The sequence below is a fragment of the Lampris incognitus genome, chromosome 5 (assembly GCF_029633865.1).
Source record: "Lampris incognitus isolate fLamInc1 chromosome 5, fLamInc1.hap2, whole genome shotgun sequence".
Taxonomy (NCBI): Eukaryota; Metazoa; Chordata; class Actinopteri; order Lampriformes; family Lampridae; genus Lampris; species Lampris incognitus.
Genome location: NC_079215.1, coordinates 16,793,321 through 16,817,723, shown reverse-complemented (window position 1 = coordinate 16,817,723; position 24,403 = coordinate 16,793,321). Strand labels below are relative to the sequence as shown.

The 24,403-nt window shown below is 45.8% G+C and overlaps 1 protein-coding gene across 1 annotated transcript in view; it reads right to left on the bottom strand.

Moving 5' to 3' along the window:
• Window positions 1-24,403, bottom strand: part of meis1a (Meis homeobox 1 a) — a 75,618-nt gene that overhangs the window by 24,118 nt on the left and 27,097 nt on the right. Inside the window, exons 8-9 of the mRNA XM_056279657.1 lie at window positions 24,199-24,344; window positions 5,240-5,316 (exon numbers count right to left, since the gene is read on the bottom strand). Coding sequence (XP_056135632.1) covers window positions 5,240-5,316; window positions 24,199-24,344 — 223 coding nt within the window. The remainder of the gene's footprint in view (window positions 1-5,239; window positions 5,317-24,198; window positions 24,345-24,403) is intronic.

The window sequence follows — 24,403 nt, the reverse complement described above, 5'->3', positions numbered from 1 at the left end:
GGACTGCTGGGAGGCGGGTTGGGTGGGATGGAGGGTAAGAAGGCGTACAGTGACACACCTCTCCTGAGGTTTAAAACAAACGAGAGCGCCATGAAATCTGTCTTACACGCACGGATGCACACACACACATTTGTTTTTCTATTTTTATGAGGACCTTCTTTGACTACATTCATTTTCTAATCCCCAACTCTAAACTTAACCATCAGAACTACTGGCCTAACTTTAACCCTAACCCTAACCTCAACCTAAACTCCTGTCCTAACCCGAACCCTAATCTTAACCTCATCCTAATTCTAGCCTCAACCTAAACTCCTGTCCTAACCCGAACCCTAATCCTAACCTCATCCTAATTCGAACCTCAACCTAAACTCCTGTCCTAACCCTAAAATAGGACCCTGAAAAAGTGAGGAGTGGCACAAATGGCCTTACTTTGCAAATATATCCTCACTTTTATTGTTAAAATTCAAATTGTTCCTCACAAATAGCTCAACACACACACACACACTCGCCCCTACCTCCTGTTCATAAAGCAGCCCCTAAACCCCACCTCGCCTCTCTAACCCTCCTTCGGTCAATCTCAGGTCAGTGCCACCCCCCCCCCCCCCAACACACACACACAGACACACACACCCCTGGGTGTGTTTAAATAAACCAGGCCAGCTGTTTGCCGTGAAAACGCCATTTACACCCCTTACACACACACACACACACACACACACACACACATTCACAAACACACTTAACGAAATCCCCTTTAAGACGCACGCACATGCACGCACACACACACACAGACATATATATATATATACACACACACAAACACACACACACACACACTTAACGAAGTCCCTCTTCAGACACACACACAGACACACACATTTTATACAATCCCACTTTCCATACACACACACACACACACACACACACACAGACTTGCCCCTCCCTTTCTCTCACCTGCTCCGGTCAACACAGAACCAGACCAGTAGTAAAGCAGAGGAGCACCCTGTTAGCGTGCCGGCGGGGAGGATTTTAAGTGTTTGTTAAACTATGACCCGGCCGGCCCACAAAGAGTTAGCAGGCCTGTTTTCAGACAGCGTCCCACATGATGACCATACCAGCAGCTATTTCAGTGCATCTAGGTGAGTTTAGGCAGAGCCCAACTTCGGCTTCAGAGCTAAAAAAAGACCTGAAAAACTTGGATCACGGTATCTGTCAGATACTGTGAAAGGAGAGAGGAGGAGAAAATGAAGGACTGGAGAGTGGGGGAAAGACAGGAGGGGAAGTATGTGGTGAGAATGACAAAGAGAACAAAACGAAATTAAAGAAAGGAGAGGGATGAGCCAGGGTGAGAGTGGAGGACGTTTGATAACACACACAGAATATTTCTGATGTTCCATTATGATCTTTTGTGTGTGTGTGTAAAGCGGGATTTGTAAAATGTGTATGTGTGGGGTCGGGGGTGTAGGTGCTAAGTGTCGATGCTTTTAGCAAAAAGAAGCAGAGGTTGTCAACCCCAGGAGAAACCACTGGCCCCCTCCCACTGCCTGCTTTACCCACAATCCATCACCAAAAAAAAACAGCGCTTAGTTTCTCTCTTACACACACACGCTCCCACCGCCTGCTTTACCCACAATCCTTCATCACCAAAAAACCAGCTCTTACTGTTTCACACAAAACACACACACACACACCATATTAACTGCCCCTGACTATAAAAAAGTGGTTTGATTGAGGGTCACAAAATGCTAACAGCCCTGAAATTATGTTAGCCTTGGTTAGCCAGTTAGCATTTTGCAACCGTTTATCAAATCACTTTTTTTTGCAGTCGGGCAGTCATCTGACGAGAGAAACGTGAAAGACATTTTTATTTACAACACCTGTATCGAGTTATACGGTATGTTGACACACAACATAAGCGATCAGGCAGAATCGAAGGCCCCATAAAGTTGGCTTTTAAAAATCGCCAACGATGGTTAGAACAGAGACGAGGTGGAAGCACGTCGGCCATGTTTGCTAACACAGTCGATTATGATTACGATAGTTTGACACCATCGTTGAGTGTAGATTTGTCCGAGACAGCTCGGCCGCTCTGCTCTGCTGCCCCTTTACTTCTGTTTCCTTTACAAACTGCTCGTGTCGGCGTGGCCGCAGACTCGCTAATTCATTTCACATTTTGCAGAATAAGGGGAAACTGTAAGCGGCTCGGGAGGCGTTGCCACAGCAACAGCAAATATTCAGGGGGAACATGAGACTAATAGCTTTAATAGCCAGGGTTGAGCTTCACGGCTCTGGTGGGCTCTCTTTAGTATGGTACAAAAACATCTTTTACAAGGTACCGTCAGTGAAAATGTGGCGTTAGCGTAGCAAAAAAAAAAAAAGACAATAACGTATCAGTGGGTTGAAGAGCCTTGTTGCTCCTTACTGACTGCAACGCGATAGCTTTGTCAGGTGCGGAGAATTCCGGCCGTCAGAACCCGCGTTTCACCCGAAATCTTTGTTTTGGTAAACAAACCAGTGGAAGGCGCTGCACCCTTTCGAAATCTGGTGTCCAGCGACCACCGTCATCACACCGCGCGATTAAAGTCTCCAGCTGTCCAACACAACTCCATAGAAACCAAAAGGCCCTCTCCTCCGGCAAAAAAGAGGAAAAAAGGATAACTGCCCCTATAAAAGTAAATATAATTATTGCTTTTGTGAGGAGGTGAAAACTGAGTCACTATAAAGGCATAAATACTGATGCCGAGCTGGCTACGCTACTGCTGGACAGGTAAGTAGCATTTTCATTGAATATATAACCATGTGTGACAAGTTATAAATATTCTGATGTTTTACAACATGATTCCCTCTTCAATCTTCTGCGGGGTCTCTGCATGAAGTAACTTGCAAAATGGGGAAGTCTTGTTAGCAATCGTTGGGTTGGCTCACTTGCAGGTCACCGTTTCTCTCGCTTTGGCTGCTGATAGTGGTCATGACAGGAAACATTTGCTGATGCACGTTTCATAATATCCGATTATTATTATTCATGTTTTCTACCTGTGCAGAGTGTTAATCAGAAGGGATGAAATGTCTCAGTGGGCTCCTTTGAGACCAAACACGGCCTGTAACGCCTGGTGAGAATTTCTGTGTTTTAGGGCTGAACAAACGTGGTCTCTGAATCGACACGGCAATATAAATGCGCAATAGTGTCATTGCAAAGGATGCAATGTAATGCATATTGGGCCCATCGGTCATCCTTATCCAAACCGCTTATCCTGCTGTCAGGGTCACGGGGATGCTGGAGCCTATCCCAGCAGTCATTGGATGGCAGGCAGGGAGACAACCTGGACAGGCCATCACAGGGCTGTCAGGGTAAAACAGATAGAACACAAAATCTAGCAAGGCCGGCTTCTTCATGACTGCTCCTTGACAAATGATAATTTAGACCGATTTGACGACCTCTTGGATAACCGCCATATTTCCCAATTTAAAATCCCGCTCATCAGTGATTAACTCTTTACAAGTGGAACACTGAAAGTTAAAAGCTGCATATAGCTAGTGAAATATGCAAGTCCTTTTTATTCTTTTATATTGTAATACCTATCGCCAAAAAAACATCTCAATATCCTTTAGCCCTACTTTGTAGATAATAAACTGCTAAGTTAACGTAGTGGGTGTTTTTGGGATCCTTTGTGTCAAATTGTTATATAAATCAGGGAAATGGTCATTGTGGAGGAAATATGTAGGGAGGATGAACTTACAAGAACCACTGTCTATTTGATCCCTGACTTTTTTGTTTTTCCCTGAAATACAGCTGCCCCATTACTAATAATGATAATAACAACTCATTCAATCTGGGTACTGGCTTAATCCAATTCAGGGTCATGGGGGGCTGGAGTCTGTCCCAGCATGCATTTGGAGACACCATGGACAGATCACCAGTGTCTCTCTCACACACACACACACACACACACACACACACACACACACACACACACAATTTATACAACACATAAGTCTCCAATTCATCAACCACGCACCTCTTATGAACTGTGAGGGGAAAATGGAGCAGTTGGAGGAAACCCACACAAACTTAGGGAAAAGTCGCACATTCCACACACAAAAGCTAGGATCGAGCCCATGTGCCACCCTAATCACAAGAATAAGAACAACAATTCACCAACATTTAACAGCTACAGTCTGCTTCTCTCCTCTGGCCTCAGCAAGCCAAAGAGCAGCGAGCCACTGTCCTTGACGAAGGTGAAATGTGCAGCTGAATGTGCCATAGCCCACCGTGTGTGTGTCTCCGTCTCTCTGTGGCATCCATTATACCTCCACCCGGCATCAACGCTCTCGCTACCGCCACTCAGCAGTGACCGTGTGGTTCACAGAGAGGTTTTTAACATGTGAGGCCAGTTCATTTTCTTTAGCACGTTCTCTTCACTGAGAAGGAAAAGAGGGAGGCTCAGCGCACAGAAACACACACAAAATAAGAGAGTGCGGGTTTCTGTGAAGGATGAATATGAACTCTGGCTTTGGCCAGGGAGGAGTGAACACCAGTGTGTGTGTGAGTATTTATATAAAAGTGAATTGTTAAAGGTGGAGTTTAGAAAATTGAAGTTAAATGCTGCATATATCTGGTAATTTTGTGTTACTCATGCTTTCTCTTTAGTAATGCAATATATATATATATATATATATATATCACAAAAAAAAAATACTGAAATGTCAAATTTTATTTTCCAGTATCCCGTTCAGCTTTATATAAAAGTTGCCTTGTGGCATCAAACTGCTGCAGTTTGTCCATGTGTCTCACTATGGGTGGGGGTGTGTGTGGGGGGGTGCATGTGTATTTGGGGGTGGGATGAAAACACGGTGTGGCTCATGGTGTACGATGCTACCATCGTTTTCAGGCTGTGTCTTTTCAAACCTTTGTAAAACACATCTACAGGGGAGCACCTCGGCCTACGTTGTGTGGACGACAGGGTTTTGCTCTGTGCAACGGCGCTTGCTGCAACGCCCAACATGGCACATGCTGACGTTTCACATCCCCCAACCCTGCAAAACTCTATAGCCCCCCCCCCCGCCTCCTGTTCCAATTAACCCGGTCTGCCCAACTTTGGGGCAGACGGAGCGCTGGTGGCTTATTCTGAAATGGGGGCCAACCTCGGAGGAATTAATCATTCAATTCATTAGCCACAGATCACCTGGGGCGGGTTTAAAGCTGTTGTTGGTGGACCTGGAGAGACGCTCTTTAACTCACCAGTTGTTGACTTGTAGAATGGTAAGCCCCGTGTCCTGCGCTAGCTGCTTCTTCTGCTCCTCAGAAGGATAAGGGTGCTGTCGGGGAGAGAGAGAGAGAGAGAGAGAGAGAGAGGGAAAGTTAGTATCAAATGAGCAAACGAGGATAAGAAAGAGAAAAAAATAAACACGCCTGGCTCTGTGCTGCTGTTGATGTTGTTGCCATCAACGGCGTTGCTAGCGTGGACCCGCTCAGTAATTAGCGCCAGAGAGAGGAGGCAGGGCTCCAAGTCATTGGGGGAAAATGAAACGGAGCGAACGGTGAAATGAACGGAGAAGAGATGGTGGGCCAATTAGAGAGTTTAGTGGAGTGAAGAAAGAGAGATCCGTTAATTTGAGAGACGCCTCGGTAGCTCTGCACGACTCCGACAGCACGTGCGGGGCGGTTTGTTGTATGCGTATTGTTGCGAGTCAAACTCAGCGGGGACAAATAAAAATCCCTCTAGTTCAAATCAACTTCCTGTCTGGATTTGTGTTTCTTGAGTTTTCAGGAACTCGGGTGAGCGCGTTATTCCCCGCGGGTCCAACCTGCTTCACCAAACGCGTTCTGTCTCTCTGCTGATGTCTCACTTCCTCTACAAGCTCCTCCATCATACAGCCACTTCCTCTACAAGCTCCTCCATCATACAGTCAAACAAGGCTCACAGAAATACTTGCTGCATGTATGAACAGAGTGCTGTGGCTCTGACCTTTGACCCCATGCCGTTATTCATCTGTAATGTTGGGGATGAAGGATATGAGGCTTATTCTACTGTTGCTTTATCTCTGGATGACTTTACCAGCTGTTTATATGACAGGCCACATCATCCATTATTGCAAAGTCTTCTTTTCTCTCGTCCTCGCTTTCTTTCTTTCGTTGCTTGTTTTCCGTTCTAGTTTTCCTTGTTTGCACACACAGACTAATGTGGGAGACAAGAAATTAAACACCGTAGAGAAGTAGGCACTATGACCAGGACGGAAATCCCATGCAGCATACATACAGACACCGTTTCAGACCCTCATTCACTCACATCATCTAAAACTCGTTACCAAGTCCCAGTAACACAGAGGTAGACCTGGACACGCCTCAAACAGCCCAGCAGCCACACACTCAGTGCTGAACTACATGACGCACTGCTCGCCATGTCGGAAATATCTCAGCGCAACATTTCCCACTGCCTTTGACACCGACCCACCCTGACACACACACACACACACAAATAAACACATAGATGAACACACATACAAAAAATACACACAAACGGACGGTACAAACGCACAGACAAATACATAAACAGAAATAAACCTACATGCAAACAAACACACACACGCGCGCGAATATATACGTACATAGTGAAACAAACTTGCATACACAAACAAACACATGCACAAATCAGGAACATCCAGGAATCGTGAACAAATATATGTAGTACCTTGACTACATGAAACAAGCACACGCACAGGATTTGTTTACTTGTATATTGACGAAAACTTCGGGGGCACAACACAGCACGGCCATCTTGGCCCACAGCAGTGCAACACAAAGACAAAAACACATATTCAAACTACAAGAACACATATGTCCAAACTACAAAAACACCCAACGTATCCAAAATAAATAAATAATTTTCACTGTCCAAGAGAGCGAACGCCAGGATGACTGTCGGAACAGCCGGTCTGCATGGGCTAGCAGTTAGCTTAGCCTGCCCCGCTTCCGCATCCTGTCAGACCACCCTCGGTGCTTCTTCCTCGGGCGCAGCTCCAGGCTGGGCCGTGGTCCCTGAGCCCACCGGACGCATCAGACTCCCCCAGCTTATCCAATGCCAGCTCTTCTATCTAGACATCTTCGATACACCTCCCCAGGCTCCACACAATGACACCAAAAACACAGTCAACGCTAGGCGAGGCCGCCACCAGACCGCCCTCGGTGTTATCGGAACTGCCAGTCTGCATGGGCTAGCAGTTAGCTTAGCCTGCCCCGCTTCCGCATCCTGTCAGTAATAATAAATAACATACTCTGACAGACAAACACACTTATGTGCCAGTACTGTTAAGAGTCACTTGTATGGTCTTTTGCTGTCTGGCTTTTGCGTTCTCTCCCTTTCACGCTCTCCAAGTGAAACCATCTAGTCCACCACCTGTTTCCTGATTGGTCTACGCATCTGCAGACTCTCGGTCAAATCCCAGTCAACCACCTTAATCAGCTGTCCAATAACAGATTTGCCACCTCTCCTATAGAACAGCCACGCATGCAAGATCAGTGATGGCTGTTGTCTCATTGTGCTATTTTACGAACTTAGTTTGCCACATGCAACATACTCAACATTAGCATTAACAGTCACGTTATGATTCTTCTTCTCATTTTCCTCCCTGTCTAAGGGGAAAGTGCATAGGTAAGTCGGGGAACCCTTTACAGTGCTGCACATGGTTCAGCAGGAGTTTTATTAATTAGGCCACCTCGGTTTTGCAGAATCACCAGTCAAAATAAACACCACTCTTCTAGTAGTAACTGGGTTGTGTTGTCTCATGATCTCATCGCAGTTAAAGACGCTGGTTGTTGAGTTGGACTTTCCTTTTTCTTCCTCTAGTTAACCGATGGGGATCTAACACACACACATACGCGAACAAAAACGGACATACATACAAACGAACACACACACACAAACAAACATATATTTAAACAAACATGCATACACACACAAATATACACAGTACACAAACGCACATACAAAAACAAACATATACACAAACCAACACATGTACACAAAGAAAAGCGCAAACACATAAACATACACGCACAACCTGCCTCCACATGAGTCAGTCTGCAGTGGTTGTTGTGCTCTGTCATTTTCCAAGTGATCTGATTTAAGATAATTGGCCTAAACTGCATCTAATGTGCCACAGAGTGAAAATCACGATGTCGCATAATCGAATTCTCCGACTCCGCATATAGGGGTCCGCTCAGCCTTCTCTGGGAAAGTTTTTTTTTTAATGTTCCTCGGGTAAACCAGGACAGACGGTATTTTGTTGGTGTTTTTTTCCCCAATATATGTGTTAATCTGCTTTTGAGGATATTATTTGTTGAAGTGTTTTGGAAGCTTCGTTCAGAAAAAAAAACGTGATATTACGAATTCATTAATTCTTCGTCTTATCATATTGTTATTCTAAGATGAAAGCGAAGTAAGGGGGAGAAAAATTAAGAGAAAATTATTTTTTTCCATAACTCTGATAGTCCCGGTTAACTGTGATTGTTGGAAAATAACTTGTTTAATAGTTAAAAAAAACAAGCTGTGAGACAAGAGTTCATGCCAAAGCAGCACTCTTTGCAGTTCGACCATTTCATCGTGATAAAAAATTCATACTCGCATCATTCCGGATTTAGAAAGCCCCAACTGCTCCTCACTTAAAGCAATTGCCATCGCACGCAACATCACAAAACAAGCTCCACGGGTAGAAGCACATGGTGCAGGTGGGAACGCTCTGGCCTAATTTCAGAATTTCCTGTTGGGACTCTAATCTTAAACCACCTGCTCATTACAAGATTATAATCCAGTTATCAGGGACCAGTTGTTCTAACCAACCCACATCGGCAAAGTCCCAAAACCTGCTCTTGGTACTGAGATCAGGACTCCCGCAGCTGGGGAACAAGATTAACCCTTGCAGACTGACAGCATCAGTTTACTGAAGGCTTATGTAGTTCAGCTTCAGAAATGGAGATCTGATCCTAGACTGGAGTTTTAAACCAGCAGGAGTCTGAGCCAGGTCGCTCCGGTGTGATGAAAAGTCCAATTTAAAGCTTGTATGTGTAATACACATTTTGTATTTCTTGAAACATGAGTTGATGATCAGATTGGACAAGTTTAGGGGCAGTAAGAAGCACCTTTTCCTTACTGGTTTCAATGGGTTTTTTAATTGATTGTGGTTTATGCACCTTGGGCGGGCCTTCCGAACTGAACTATTCACACCAAAGATGGCGAAAGAGCTAAAAAAAAAAATTCTCTCCACCTCTTCATGTTTTAGAAAAATAAAGAGTAATATAGGTAATAAAAAGAGATACGTTGTTCAAGTGGTAGAAGTAATAAGTTGGATGGGTAATACTGTGCCGTTAATTCACTGATCGCTTATGCTGGCACACAAGTGATTGACAGGTGAATTTGGGGCTGCCTAGCAACAGCAAATACCTCGCACTATCGCGTCCAATGTGACCCGGGTCAAGGCTGTTGTAAGTAAAAAGCAGTATGCTGGGCGTCCGGGTAGCGTAGCGATCTATTCCTCTGCCCACCAACACGGGGATCGGCAGATCCAATCCCCGTGTTACCTCCGGCTTGGTCGGGCCTCCCTACAGACAAAACTGGCCATGTCTGCGGGCCGGATGTGGGTGTGTGTCCTGGTCACTGCACTAGTGTCTCCTCTGGTGCCTGGCGCCTATTCAGGGTGGGGGTGGTGGTGGGGGGCAGCGTGATCCTCCCATGCGCTACGTCCCCCTGGCAAAACTCCTCACTGTCAGGTGAAAAGAAGCAGCTGGCAACTCCACATGTATCGGAGGAGACGTGGTAGTCTGCAGCCCTCCCTGGATTGGCAGAGGGGGCGGAGCAGCAACCGGGACAGCTCGGAAGAGTAGGGTAATTGGCCGAATACAATTGGGGAGGGGGGGTCAACAACAAAAAAAATCAGTGTGCTGCACCCCGCATTAAAACAAATCCAATGTGTGTGCAGCATGACTATTAAATGCCAGTAGGGATGCTGAAAGGTATCAAGCAGAACTAAATGACTTGTGCTCCCCCACGCCCCAGATTTTAGGGATTCAAAACCAAAGCAGAACTTCTGAATGAGCGTTGTTGTTTGACTCAGTCCGCCAAAAGACTCGCACTCACAACTCTAAACAAAATACCGCAAATAATATCGACTATATGCATGTGACAATAGCAAAAGACGGCAAATGTGCTGCATATCAACTGCCTTTTAACTTTATATCTTGCTTGCCTTGATTTGTTGTCGTTCACATTGCTGAATGATAGAGGTCAGGGTTCAAGTAGAATTAAACCCTGGCTTGATTTCTCACTTGAACTGTGTGTTCACATGGTGGCACGAATTCACGTTTGCAGCAGCCTCACTCAGTCCCCGTGTGGGAAGATGGCAGCGCGAACCTAAGTTTGCAGCCTCACCCAGTACCCTCTATGCAGTGTGTTTGTCCACATCTGCGTCTAAGTTTATGTCTTCATTTGATGGCTGGCAGAGCTGGTGCTGGATCGGTTGGGAGAACTTGGTCTGCTGCATGCGGTGGGCCCAGGGACCATGTCCCTACCTGGAGCTGTGCCTGAGGAGGAAACACCGAGGCGGTCTGACAGAACGGGGAAGTGGGGCCGGCTAAGCTAACTGCTAGCCCATGCAGACCGGCAGTTCTGACAGTCATCCTGGTGTTCGCTCTCTTGGACAGTGATATGTTGGATGTGTTTTTGTAGGTTTTTTTTTTTTTTTGTAGTTCCAAGCAAAGCATTTATAAGAACCGAAGCGTCCTCAATTTTATTGCATTGCTTGTTTTTAGATTTGTCTTTTTGATTTTTAGAGAAGAGCGCCAGCTAAAATTTTGAATCGTAAGTGCATGGATGAATTCGGTCAGAATACGGATGAGGCGGCCTGAACTCAGATCCATTCTTTTGGGGTTAACATCTGCTCAGATTCAGTTGTCAGAGAGGGACTGGTCTCTCTCTCTCTCTAAGCATGCTGTGACAACACCCCGCCAACTGCCCCCGGGGGGAAATGGCTGTTTGACTCCACCTAAACGCCTCAGATCTCCTCAGAGATGATTCAAGAATGGCACCAGACAGGATCAACACAAACAGACCTCATGGAAACAGTAGAAAATTAATGACAAGAGTCTTCTTCAATCCCCGAATCTCCCTGGCAGGCACTTACCTGTCAAGTGTGCGTGTGTGTGAGAGAGAGAGAGAGAGAGAGAGAGAGAGAGAGAGAGAGAGAGAGAGAGAGAGAGAGAGAGAGAGAGAAAATGAAAATGCCAAGCGCATGCAGGCGTGTGTGTGAGAGAGATAGTGTTTGTGTGTTTAGTGCGTGTAGGTGTTTGTGTGGGAGAGATTGTGTGTGTGTGTGTGTGAGAGAGAGAGAGAGAGAGAGGGAGAGATTGTGTGCATGTGTTTAGGTGTGTGTGAGAGAAACAGACTGCAGACAGTTGGCAACGCTGGTTGTCATGGCTTTTGTTTAAATGAACAAATGAACACAAGTGACAAGTGTGAAAGCCAGCCTGTAACTTGTGTTAAAACATTTCCATGCCACTTAGAAATTGCATCAGCAGCCTAAACCTCAAGTCATCAACAACCTGACAGGAGGATGAGTACAGCAAGGGGCACAGAATACACAAACATTAGAATTATTCACTTTGAAATAATAGAATAGAATACTCTGTATTATTCATTTTGTACATACATACAAATGAAATTTACTCTGCATTTAACCCATCCTAGCGGTGTAGCTAGCAGCGGGCAGCCGTCATGCAGCACCCAGGGACCAACTCCAGTTATTTCTTCCTGTTGCCTTGGTCAGGGGCACAGACAGGTGTATTAACCCCAACATGCATGGCTTTTTTTTTCTTTTTCTTTTTTTTGATGGTGGGAGGAAACCCACGCAGACATGGGGAGAACATGCAAACTCCACACAGAAAGGACCTGGGATGGCCTGGGGTTCAAACCCAGGACCTTCTTGCTGTGAGACAACAGTGCTAACGACTGAGCCACCGTGCTGCCCTATGTAAGATAACGGTGCGCTGTCCTGGATTTTCAGCCAGTTAAAGCTAAAATCCTGAAGATTTCTCATGCAAAACAAATGTTCTTCTTTTACACTTTCTATTGCAGGTGTACTTAAGACAATAGCTAATCCCTGAATATCTTATGAAGGTTACTGGTTACTGTTAGGTAGGACTTTCACTGGAATAAGGACCTGACACAGCTTTTTATCTCTCTACCACAGCATCTTGACATGGAAGAACAAGGTAAATAGCTGCAAATTCAAAACAAAAGCAAAATTATTGTGGCTATACTGAAGATATGGCAAACAAGGTCATCGTTTTAGAAACTTCATTATTTTTCTCATTCATCTTATTGAAATAATGTGCTCAATTGTTCAAATTTCATTCTTTTAATTTGACTTTTTACATATATTTTTTCTGCTTCTGATTGTCTTAATTTGCTTCTTTCTAATAAAAAGCACTTTGAAGGGCATTTCATGTATGAAAAGTGAGATACAAAGTTTTTAATTATCTTCATTATTATCATTATAAAACAAGAAAATCTTTACCGGCAAATACCGCAACATCAATAGCTACATCAAAGAAGGTTGAATCGGTTCATCTGGATACAACATTTATTAACAGAACATTTATTGTCAATAAACGTTGTATTCAGGTGAGCTGATTCAACCTTCTTTGATTTTCTTACCTGGATTATTGAGCATGCATCAAGACATCAATAGCTAAAACCCAGTTTTTTTGTTGTTGATTTTGTCTACTTTTTTATCCTTATATCCTTACAATGTCAAAATTGGGGTTCTGTCTAGATGGTAACCCTCAATTTGCGAAACTCACAGGATTTTTAACCTAACGCTTGTCAAGCACTACTGTGCTGAATCAAGTGCACATGTGCGAGAGCTTCGCAAATCTAGAGTTACCATCTAGACACGAGTCAAACTTGGGATGTGATGTCTCAGGGCCCCACTGTTGCACAACTCCTACATGGGTGACGACTTCTACGTACATCATTAGGTATAAGTGTGGGCAGAAAACCATTTCTCTCCCGTCCACCTGCAGCAGTACTGGCTCCCCACCACCTGTGGGAGTCACTATTTGCAATGGTGAAAAACACATCAGCGACCTGCGCACAACCCAGGAGCCACTGCAAAACCCATAGCTAACTGCAACGCCCAGCAAAACACAGCGGGACTAAAACCCAGATTATGTTTTCTTTTTCTTTTTTCTTCTTCATTGTTTTGCGGTACAGAAGGTCCCGCCTGCCTCCTGTTGACTGCTGGGATAGGCTCCAGCATCCCGCAACCCAAATTAGGATAAGCAGCTTGGATAATGGATGGATGGATGGTACAGAGGGTGCTGACACAACAGCAATAGTGACTGCTCGGCTTCCAAGGGATCTCTGAGATTTGGAGGATTTGGAGTGGTCAAATCGAATCACCAGTATCACCACTGACGGTTTCAGTGGTGAAGAAGTAATGATTTTCAGTATTACAACTTTAAGTGCACACCCAGCTGGCTCAGGCCTGTGAGCAACGTCCTGGGTTCAGATCCAGTGCAGAAGCCTTGCTGCATGTCTCTCTTTTTCTCTATGTCTCTGTCCACTTTCAAGTCCAACAAAGGCAAAAATCACTTAAAAGGATAATAAATGTCATATCAGCTATCAAACATCGGATGCCAAATGCTGATTATCGAATGGTTCAAGGACATTTGGTTTCAATGGGTCTCTGTGTTCAGTGGTATCCGTCTCCGTCTCCGCTCACACCTAGGGGCTAAATTGTCCCTAGGTATGAATGTGTGTGTGTGTGTGTGTGGGGGGGGGGCTGTGATGGTCTGGCGGCCTGTCCAGGGTGTCTCCCCACCTGCTGCCCAATGACTGCTGGGATAGGCTCCAGCATCCCCACAACCCTGAGTAAGGGTAAGCGGTTTGGATGGATGGATAAAATATATCCTGGGTTGGTTACTTGTGATATCAAGAGGCCGTAAGAGGAGTTTCAAGCACATTTCGGTGTTTATGAAAAAGCTTTGCGCGATTTTGTACCGCTGCTTTACTGAGACTAGGGGGTGCCATGTCATTCTCTGCATGCTGTCACATAGGCTCAATGCCGCGGGGAACTCCATCGGTGTTTGTTAAAGTAGAGAAGACAAAACCCCTAAACTGAAATCAACTTCTATAGGACATGATGGTGGAAAGTGACTGGGAAGACAGCGAGTAACAGTGCTCAGCACAGGAAGATGGGGAACGAATGGCTGATTTAATGGCCTGCGATCACTTTACTTGAAGTCCTATTCGCTGTGTGCTGAGTCGACTGGGTAGTGCAGCATTCATGTGGTTGAAGCGGTTAAAAAAAGTTTTAATGGCAGCGTCCATTAAATCATCAATTCTGCTTAAAACCGGACTTTTGGAGACATATCTTATTTGTTTGAGCTCTTTATTCTCAATCATTCATATGAATCGTTAACTGATAGTTAATTCTGTTATCTGTGTTTTCAACATGGGTTATGTTTTCCTTTAGGAATGAATCTCAAAAACAAATTTAAAAAAAATGGCTCATGGCTCCGGCCCAGAATTTGCCAATGTTTCCACAGCAGGTAAAGGAGGTGAGTCTGTTTTTCCTTGAACCCCCACCACCCACCCACCCACCCACCGCCTTTCATCGGCACATTAACAGTATTGGGCTTGCAGGTCTGAACATGTCCACACCTTCCTCCCCTCAGTGCAAACACACACACACGCACATGTGCACACAGCCGTGTGCGTGCTCACACAGATTCATGCGAACACGTGTGGAACATCGACAAACACCCCACGTGCTGCAACAGGCTCTTCCGCACTGTTACACACATAGACACACAGTGACAAAAAAACAAAACCTGCATCTATACACCTGCATACACACACTCGCACACTCAGAAATAAACCTCTCCTCGCTGTTTAGCGCCTCTCAGGACATTAGCTCCTCATTTCCCCTCACTTCTCTCCCCTGAAACAGGGCTCTAAATAAGTATTGCCCTGACATTACGTGTCCCCCATTACCATGCCTCTGTGGATAAGTATGTGGTTTTGTATGACTGGGGAAGGTTTAAGGTGTGAGTGTGAGTGTGTGTGTGTGTGTGTGTGGGGGGGGGGGGGCTGGGCCCCTGTGCAGGGGGTGGATGGGGCCAGTTCACTGTGGTTTGCAAGTAGAGAGCGGGAGAGAGACAGAGACAGAGCGAGAGACAGAGATAGAGACACAAAGAGAGATAGAGAGAGAGCTTCAACCCAAGGTTCACCACTGAGAGAAATGAAAGTTGGCTTTTTTGTTGTTTTTTTTTTAAAGAGGGGTGATTATGTTGTTTAGTGGCCCAGTAAACCTGTTACAGGGTGTAATTTGCTCTCATTTGGAGTGTGTGGAAGAGAGCCAAGGCGAAAATGTGTGTGTGTGTGTGTGTGTGTGTGGGCAGCCAGATACTGACAAAGCAAATGATGTGTGTGTGAACCTCTTCCCAAAACGTAAATTAACTTCCATCAGCTGTACTTCTGGCAACAATATAAAGCGCTGATCTATCGTGTTCATAGCATGGAGGAAACGCTAGCCCTGAAAATGTTCAATGTGGATTTTCAAAAGTTTTTTGCTTCAAGTTGACATTGTTTTTTCCCCCCGTCACTGCAGGGACGAGATGGGGTGGGAGCAAACTTCTAAACAGAAAAATCCACAGATGCAGAAGCAGGACCTGTGTCCAGGTTATAAAAATATTATATTGTAGTGGTTATGGGGCTACATAATTCCCCTTATTGAGCTAGTAGGAACGTTAGTTTACAGCTGCCGTTTCCTCGGTTCGGGTTCACAGTGACACACTTCCGCTGCGCGGGTTTGTTGTTGTTGTAATGGTGGAAGGAATAAATGGTGCACGTTGTGTAGCCGAAAGAGAAAGTTGTCTCGACTCCTGCTTGAGCTCCTCTACACTGGTGACCCTGACGTTTGTCTCTTGGTAGTTATCAGAGACAATCTTTCGAACGAACATGGTTGACGAAATCAACGCGGTTTCTCTCAAATTGCCAGAGTTCTGGGAGTCATCGGCAACGACATGGTTCGCCCAGGCGGAAGCACAGTTTGCTATCCGCAAAATAACGGATGGCGCTACTAAATACTACTACGTGGTATCGGCGCTCGGATGTTCGACTGCAACTAGAGTGGTGAGTCTCCTTACAAATCCTCCGGCGGCAGACAAATACAAGGGGCTCAAAGACCACCTCTTGAAGATTTTTGAACTTTCCGACGCCGAGAGGGCCCACCGTCTCTTTTCTCTGAGTGTAGAGGAGCTCACGCAGGAGTCGTGACAACTTTCTCTTTCGGCTACACAACGTGCACCATTTATTCCTTCCACCATTACAACAGCAACAAACCTGCACAGCGGAAGTGTGTCACTGTAAACCCGAACCGAGGAAACAGCAGCTGTAAACTAACATTCCTACTAGCACAATAAGGGGAATTATGTAGCCCCATAACCACTACAATATATGCTACAGAGCGACATGCTAGGAATCAGAGAGTGGGCCTTTTTGTTTCTTAGGTTATAAAAATACTATATATGCTACAGAGCTATTCTAGATAGCATTTACATACTAGGAATCCGAGAGTGAGCCTTTTTACTTCTTAGGTTATAAAAATATTATATATGCTACATAGCTACATGCTAGATAGCATTTACATGCTAGGAAGCAGAGAGTGGGCCTTTTTGCTTCTTAAAGAAAGCCTCACAATTCACTTCCTCCTCCTCTGGTCTGCTGAATGATCTGAATACTCCCAGCGGGGAAAAAGTGTGCAGTTTCATGGTGTGCGATTATTTTTTCTCGCTGGTATACTGGTTGATATTGGGGTTAAATTATGGCGCCGAAGAAAAGAGCGTTTCTAAATAAGGACGGATACACTTTTATTACAATAAATGACCACCTTCAATAATAAGGACAAGTCGGGTTATTGCTACTCCACCACATGTGCTGTCCCTTTAAAGTGGCGAAGACTGAGTCCGGATCCCATCATGCCACGAGTTCCCGCCGTCGCGGATAAACAACCTGGATCAACGTTCTCTGTCGTGCCATCTGCTGTGTCTCTGCTACACGCCAGTCCTCTAAACAACTCTCATTTACCTTGTCAAGGAGGAAAGGGGTCTGCCATGATGTATGAGGCCACATGCTGGACTTTTTTTTTGGGGAAAGGGGCAGAAGGTCAGTAAAGGCAAACCCCACTGAGGACCAGAGCCCCGGGTCCCGGAGGGGAGGGGTTGGGTTTGCCTGTCAGAAAGGTAATGGATGGTGTTTTTATTGCAGGGTGAGACAGAACGCCAATGGGGGTAAATGTACTCAGATGCCTCCTGTTGACCCCCCTCCCCAAAAAAATCTGCACCCCCCTCTCTCTCTCTCTCTCTCTCACGCACGCACACACACACACATATACACACTTCGGCTTGTTCAGCTCTCTTTGTTACGAACAAATTGAGTTTTTAACCATAAATGCATTTACACAACAAATCCAAATTTTTCATATGCGTTTTTTCATCGGTGATCCTGGACCAACAACTCTAAAAAAAAAAAATCTTAAGAAAAAGCAAAAAAAAAAAAAAAATCGAAACTTCAGAAAACATTTTTTCAAAGTTGATGTGTAAACCTAATGGGAAAAAAATGAGGTCATATAAATTTTTTAACATGCAAATTTTAGTTCAAAAAAATTCAGATTCGCAAAGCCCTTAAGAGTGGGGACATTTTTGCAAGTCAGGACATTTTGGTTGCTCCTCACTTTGGTCGGCTGTAATGCTTGTGAAATGGTTAATCGTAATTCTTCAGTTTTTTGCCTGGTTAGTTCATTTTCATACAGAAGATCCCAGAGTTCCATGTGAAACAGACATGATCCTCAACGTGCAGCATGTTCTTGTGCAGGTCGTAACTTTCGACAGCGGCAGATTTTGGTGTAACACCAGTGCAGTGCACTATTGCAGCAGGAACGCACTGAGGAAATAATCCAACCGTAGTGTGCGTATTTGGGAGAAAGAAGACTGAGCAATAATGTCATCCAACACGGTAATACTGAGCAACATATCAAGCCCACATCAAACAACAGGGAGCTTGGTCTGCTGCATCCTGTGGGCCCAAGGACCACGGCCCTGACCGGAGCTGCGCCCGAAGAGGAAACACTGAGGGCGGTCTGTTTCGTTTCGTTTCATGTGTGCAAGTGCATGAAATTAAATGACAAATTGAGTGTTTCTGACTTGCCATCCATCCATCCATTATCTGAACCGCTTATCCTGCTCTCAGGGTCACGGGGATGCTGGAGCCTATTCCAGCAGTCATTCGGCGGCAGGCGGGGAGACACCCTGGACAGGCCGCCCAATGACAGGGCTAAACCTAATTTGAATTTAGATAATTTTAGCTTTGGATTACAACACCCGTTGCTAGCTCCTCTGCATTTCAGGAATCAGGAACACTTTATTTGTCATTTCATCTCATGTACTTGCGCACATGAAGTGAAATGAAAAGCCGTTCCCCACAGCAGTGCAACACACAGACAAAAACACATTTAAGAACTACAAGAACACACATATTCAAACTAACACATATATCCAAACAAAAAAAAAATAAAAAATCACAGTTCAAGGGAACAAACGCCAGCCAGGATGACTGTCGGAACTGCCAGTCTGCATGGGCTAGCAGTTAGCTTAGCCTGCCCCGCTTCCGCGTTCTGTCAGCCCACCCTCGGTGTTACCTCCTCGGGTGCAGCTCCGGGCAAGGCCGCGGTCCCTGGGCCCTCAGCGCAGCAGATCAAGCTCTCGCAGCCCATCCAGCGCCAGCTCTCCCAGCCAACAAACGAAGCACAAAAATGTAGACGCAGACATGGACAAAGACACTGCATCGTCGGTACTGGATGAGGCCGCCACAAATGTGAATTCACACCGCCACCTTCCCACACTGGTACTGGGCGAGGCCGCTGCGAACGTGAATTCGCGCCACCATCTTCCCACACCGGACATGCAATTCCCTGGTCCCTTGTTGGAGGAAGCACCGAGGGTGATCTGACAGGACACGGAAGTGGGGCAGGCAAAGCTAACGGCTAGCCAATGCAAACCGACAGTTCCAACAGTCATCGGGCTGGTGTTCGTTCCCTTGGACAGTGATTTTTTTTTAGTTTGGAGATATATATATATATTAGTTTGGATATGTGTGTTCTTGTAGATTTTGGATGTGTTTTTTTGTCTTTTTGTTGCACTGCTGTGGACTGGGGGGAAGGATATTTCGTTAGTGTTCCTGATTCCTGATCGTTTCTCTTCTTCTTCTTTTACTTTTGTGGCAGAATCGACGGATTTCCTGTGTAAGCACCATTACATTTTAAACTTGGCGGGAACGGCGGACCCCACAATGCAATGCAACGACAAACGGCATATAGAGGAGCGATTACAGCACACTAATGCATTGTATGGCAGTTGCCATTCAACAAGCTATCGAACATGGAACCGAGGGTCCTTTTACGTGAGGTTATAACCAGGGATATTTCCGACACATCCAAAGATGTCAACCGCTGCACAGAGCAGTGAGACGAATTTAGTGCTTGATAGATATTAAAATTACAATTTATGAGCTCAAATGTCGAGATTATAACCTGAATCGATGGTTCGGTTTGCATCCGCAACGAAGTTCAGACACCAGTTAATGTCTCAAAAAGCGGGCACATCATGGCCTACCTATAACACACGTTTATTATGATACACCTCAAATATTGCTCATACCTGGATCGGCACTCACACAATGTCCTTATTTTTCTTTCATCATATTTTTTTCCCCCATCATGTCTGTTTTTAGCATATCTTTATTTTTCATGATTCTGCTCCAGCATCCCCACGACCCCGAGAGCAGGATAAGCGGTCTGGATAACGGATGGATGGTATATGTGTGTGACTGAGAACGACGTATTTAGTCAAATTCCTCGCATACCCCGGCCATTAAAACCGACTTTGAAACTAAAGTTTTGGTCCGTTGTTGCTCTTTAATCACCCTCCCTTTCCTTCTACCTCTCCACGTTCATCTCACTTTCCCTCCCTCTCAACCTCTGTATCTCCTTCTTTGGCTCTCACTCCCCCTCTTTGCCATTGAGTCATATAATTAAGCACTCATTACTTCCAAATGTGTGTGTGTGTGAGTGAGCGAGTGAGTGACAGAGTGTGTGTGTGTGTGTGTGTGTGTGTGTGTGTGTGTGTGTGTGTGTGGTGAACTAAAGCAGTAGAGAGCAGATCATACTGCGCTCACACATCACGTCTCAACAAAGAGCCATATTCAACCAGGAGGAGCGGAAGCCACCGAGGCTCGTATTTTTAGCCTGGAAGTTTGGAGGCCGAGGGCGCAAATGTGATAAAAAAAAAAGAAAGAAAAAAAGAAAGGAAAAAAAGGAAAACATGTTAAACACTCTTCACTCTTTTAATTTGGTGGCGCCAGTGATTCTGACTCCTCGTCGGGAGAGAATTAAGTAGTAAGCAGGAAGCGCCAGTAGGCCAAATTGAATTTACAAATATGATCATGGCACAATTCTTCATACACAGAGGGACAGATAAATGAAATGAGAGCTGGTTAAGTTTTCTCCTTTTTTTTTTTTTTTAATTGGGGAAAAATAAATTGATGCACGTGGATGTTTTTTAAATCCATAGTGTTTCACATTTTGAGGTCTCATGACATCATTACAGCGAGGCTTCCCTTATTAATGTGGCTCGGGGGGGGGGGGGGGGGTGGCTGGCAAAACAGGGCCTGGTGCACCGGACCGGAGAATCCCTGCAAAGCCTCTGGTCATCTCAGCCTGCGGGTCACCCGGGCTCACCCGGGGAGACTGTTTCACCGACATCTGCGGCTCTCTGACCATAAACAACCCCGTGATGGATGGAAATGTCCTTGTGCACTCTGACCTCTGACGGTTCCAGGGCAAGGGGGGGGTGGGCTTCGAGGTCACCACAAGGGCTTCCTGCTAAAAAGACCACCGCGCTCATCCATCCTGCTTCTTTGAAGTTAGCGGGCTGTTCTGTCCGGCCCCTCGACCCGGCGGATGAGCGTTGGTATCTCCGTCAGGGCCGGCCTCACCACGATGCTCCCTGTGCAAAGTCTCCCCAGCTGTTTTCCACTGAGCAACACGTGTAATTTGTAAACCGAGGCTTGTGTTTTAACGAGCGGGGGAAACCGTAAACAAACGGTGACGTACAACCAGCGCCGCAGAAACCCGTGCTCTCGCACACCTGTTTCTTTCTTTTCTTTTCTTTTCTTTTTCTGAGGTTTGTAAGAATGCTGCTACCAGAGTTTTAAGGGTGCAGTATTACAAGCACATCTGTGAGCGCCGGGGTGGCAAATTACACACTAATTACGCTAACAGGGAATATGCCTTCCAGTTGATCTCCTCGCTTTTATATGAAACACTTTGTTAAAAAGAAAAAATGTTTGGCAGGTGGAGCGTGCAGGGAAAAACGGCGCACGCGATTGAAGTTTGGGTTTTTATGAGCTGTGGCGCCCTCGTGCTCCAGGGAATGTGTGATATCTGTTGCCCAACTTCGGGCAAGCCAACTTATATATGCCCCACTGTACACCCCACCCCCAATTCCCCCGAGCCGGGGGTAACGAGTAACCATCCCCGGTGGAATCCGCACGATGCGAGCGATGGTGACAATCCGAGGGCCCGGGTCCCCCCGCTGTTTCCTGATCACATGACCATCTTCGCATGGGGAAAAGCACACCGCAACACATAAACACACACACGAGCTCGAGTCGGCAGCTTTACCTGCGGTCACATAACAATCACACGCTGATGCTCTCGAAAAGCTCCGATGTTGCCGTCCAGACATGGCCCTGCAAGACCGGCGTTTTCAAATGAATCCACTTTGGAGAGTGTGTGGTTGGAAATACCGGCACAGTGCGGATGGAAGGCCAAAACGGATAGAAAAAGAGGAGTTTTTGAACTGGATGCGACATCATGTACACAAACTGCCTATCAGCTGTGCGCTCGAGGTCAGGCTGGGGACGTTCCTCGTCCAGGATGCCGCAGCACTTTTCAATGCAAGCCATGGGAGGTTCATAGAAACTGGGCGCCCAACAGAAGTTCAGCTCAAAATGGCGCGCCGCCACATCGCTCGCGGCCAGTTGGGACACTCCAATAGAAAATAAAGCAATAAAACTGACTTCGTCTCTGACGCTCGCTCACTTCGCATTCAGTTAGGACACACAGTGTTGGTGTGGACAGACTCTCGAAATCCGTGAACGACTGGTGCAACCGTGTCCAAGAGACCGAACACACCGCCCTGTTTCCAAGTTCACCTCTCTCTTTCTCCCTTCCTGTCTTTGTCAGTCTCCCACCACCTCTCTCTCTCTCACTCTCTCTCTCTCTCTCTCTGCTGCAGTTTCTCTTCTCTTGACGCTCCTCTCACCGCCCATCTGCTGTGGAGCTCTGTCTCCTCATGGTTCACAGGAGGGTCCTGGAAGTGGCCCTGAACCCCATAGAGGAGGCCTAATTTAGCCTGTCCGTGTACAGAGGCGAGCGGGGAGGGGGGAAGGAGGAGGCGGGGTGGGATAGGGTTGAGGGTGAGGAGCCAAGAGTCGGACACCTCCTACCTTCATATGCTCATTTCACCTCATCTTTACTCAGATTAAAAAAAATAAAAGCCTCAGCTCCTACAGCCAGAATTTAGAGAGGTTTGTGTAATATTGTGGCTTTCCTGAAGCAAAATATGATTTGTAGATATCAGTGGGGGGGGGGGGGGTGCTGAATGATGATTCAGACTTTATTGTCCCCAAGGGGAAATTCCTTTCCACAGTACTGTACACATCACACAACAGTACATGCAACAGCACACAATAACAACAATGACGGACAACAGCACACACTCAGACCTGTTCAGCAAGGCCCATTGTTTCAGGTGACTATGCCTGCTGGGATCAGGCTTCCCAAAGTGAGCCCTTCTGCATCTCAGCATGTGCAGTAGGGTAAGGTGGTACTCACACTGACTGAAACAAAGTAAATGACTTACTACACACACACACAAACACACACAAACCAGATTTATGCATTCACAGGAGCCTGGCAGGCTGACTGTTATTGTTGGTTTTGATGCCTTGGCTCGCGGTCCTCGGCAAACTGCTGCGATCAAAGCAAAAAAGAATCTATCAAAGATGTTAGAAAATGGCAGATGTCGACAAACACGCTGCGTATCCAACACTTTTATATGTGAACTTGGACTAATGGACGAGGACTTAGCTGGACTTCTGACAACAGGGAAATATCTGACAGAGAAAAAGGCAGAAGACGGCCAAACCGAACCAGGAATGCCGCGAGCGGGGAAACAAGAACGTGCTATTAATAACTATTTACAATTAGTACAGGGCAATATGGAAAATATTATCATGAGCATCACAGGGGTATTTACTCTATATGTGTGTGTGTGTTCAAATATGTCATTTTATTTTGTGCAAAATTTTAGGTATTAAGAGTTTCATTATCACTAATTTACACAACAAAACTGTGTCACGCGATGACAATGTCCCAATACAATACCACTGAAAGACAACAAAAGATCATGGTGAGTTATTGCCCAACCCTACTTACAAAATATACACATCACCATCGAGAACCAGGCTAACCACAAAATCTCCCTCCGATGCCCATCGACACCTCTATTGACCAACAATGGAAAATCACCTAAATTGGAAATGGGTGGGTAAGGGGGTCTGACAAGGCTCCTCTAACACTGGTTTTATATATGTGGTTGGTGCAGTCTTGGATACAGATGCAGGCAAGCTGCACAGACATGCAAGCCGATGGGCTGATCAAGTTTTTCTTGAAGTCATAGTCTTGTAATTTGTTATTTACGACCGACTCTCTTTATGAGTCACACATTGCTTGCATTCATAATTTCCATGATACTATTTTTTTTCTTAATATCAAAAAGTGTCAGATGGGTGGTTTGCAGTGCAAGTCCTGAACAGCTTCAAAGAGGAAAAGAGAGGAATAGGGTAGAGAGAAACCATCTCATGACTTGGAAATAAATCCAAATTTTGATGTCCCTCAACAGACGGGCATCCTGACCGAGTATGTTTTGAACAAGGCATTGAGCCTCGTACCTGCTCGGTCCCTGGATGCATGCATCAGCTGAACGGCACGACATGTGAGCCGGTAGGAGGATGACGGACTTACCGTCAGGTGCTGGAAGAGCCACGCCCTCATGATGTTGGTTGCTACTTTAGGGAAGATGCCTCTTTTCTTGTTGTGCCTTTTGTCTTTGTCCGTGTCATCGTCGTCCCCCGTGCTGGGTGACGCCACTCCGTTGTCCAGACAGTCACCTATCCAAACACACAAAGAGACTGTAGGTGGGTGGGGGCACACAGAGTGGGTGGAGTCA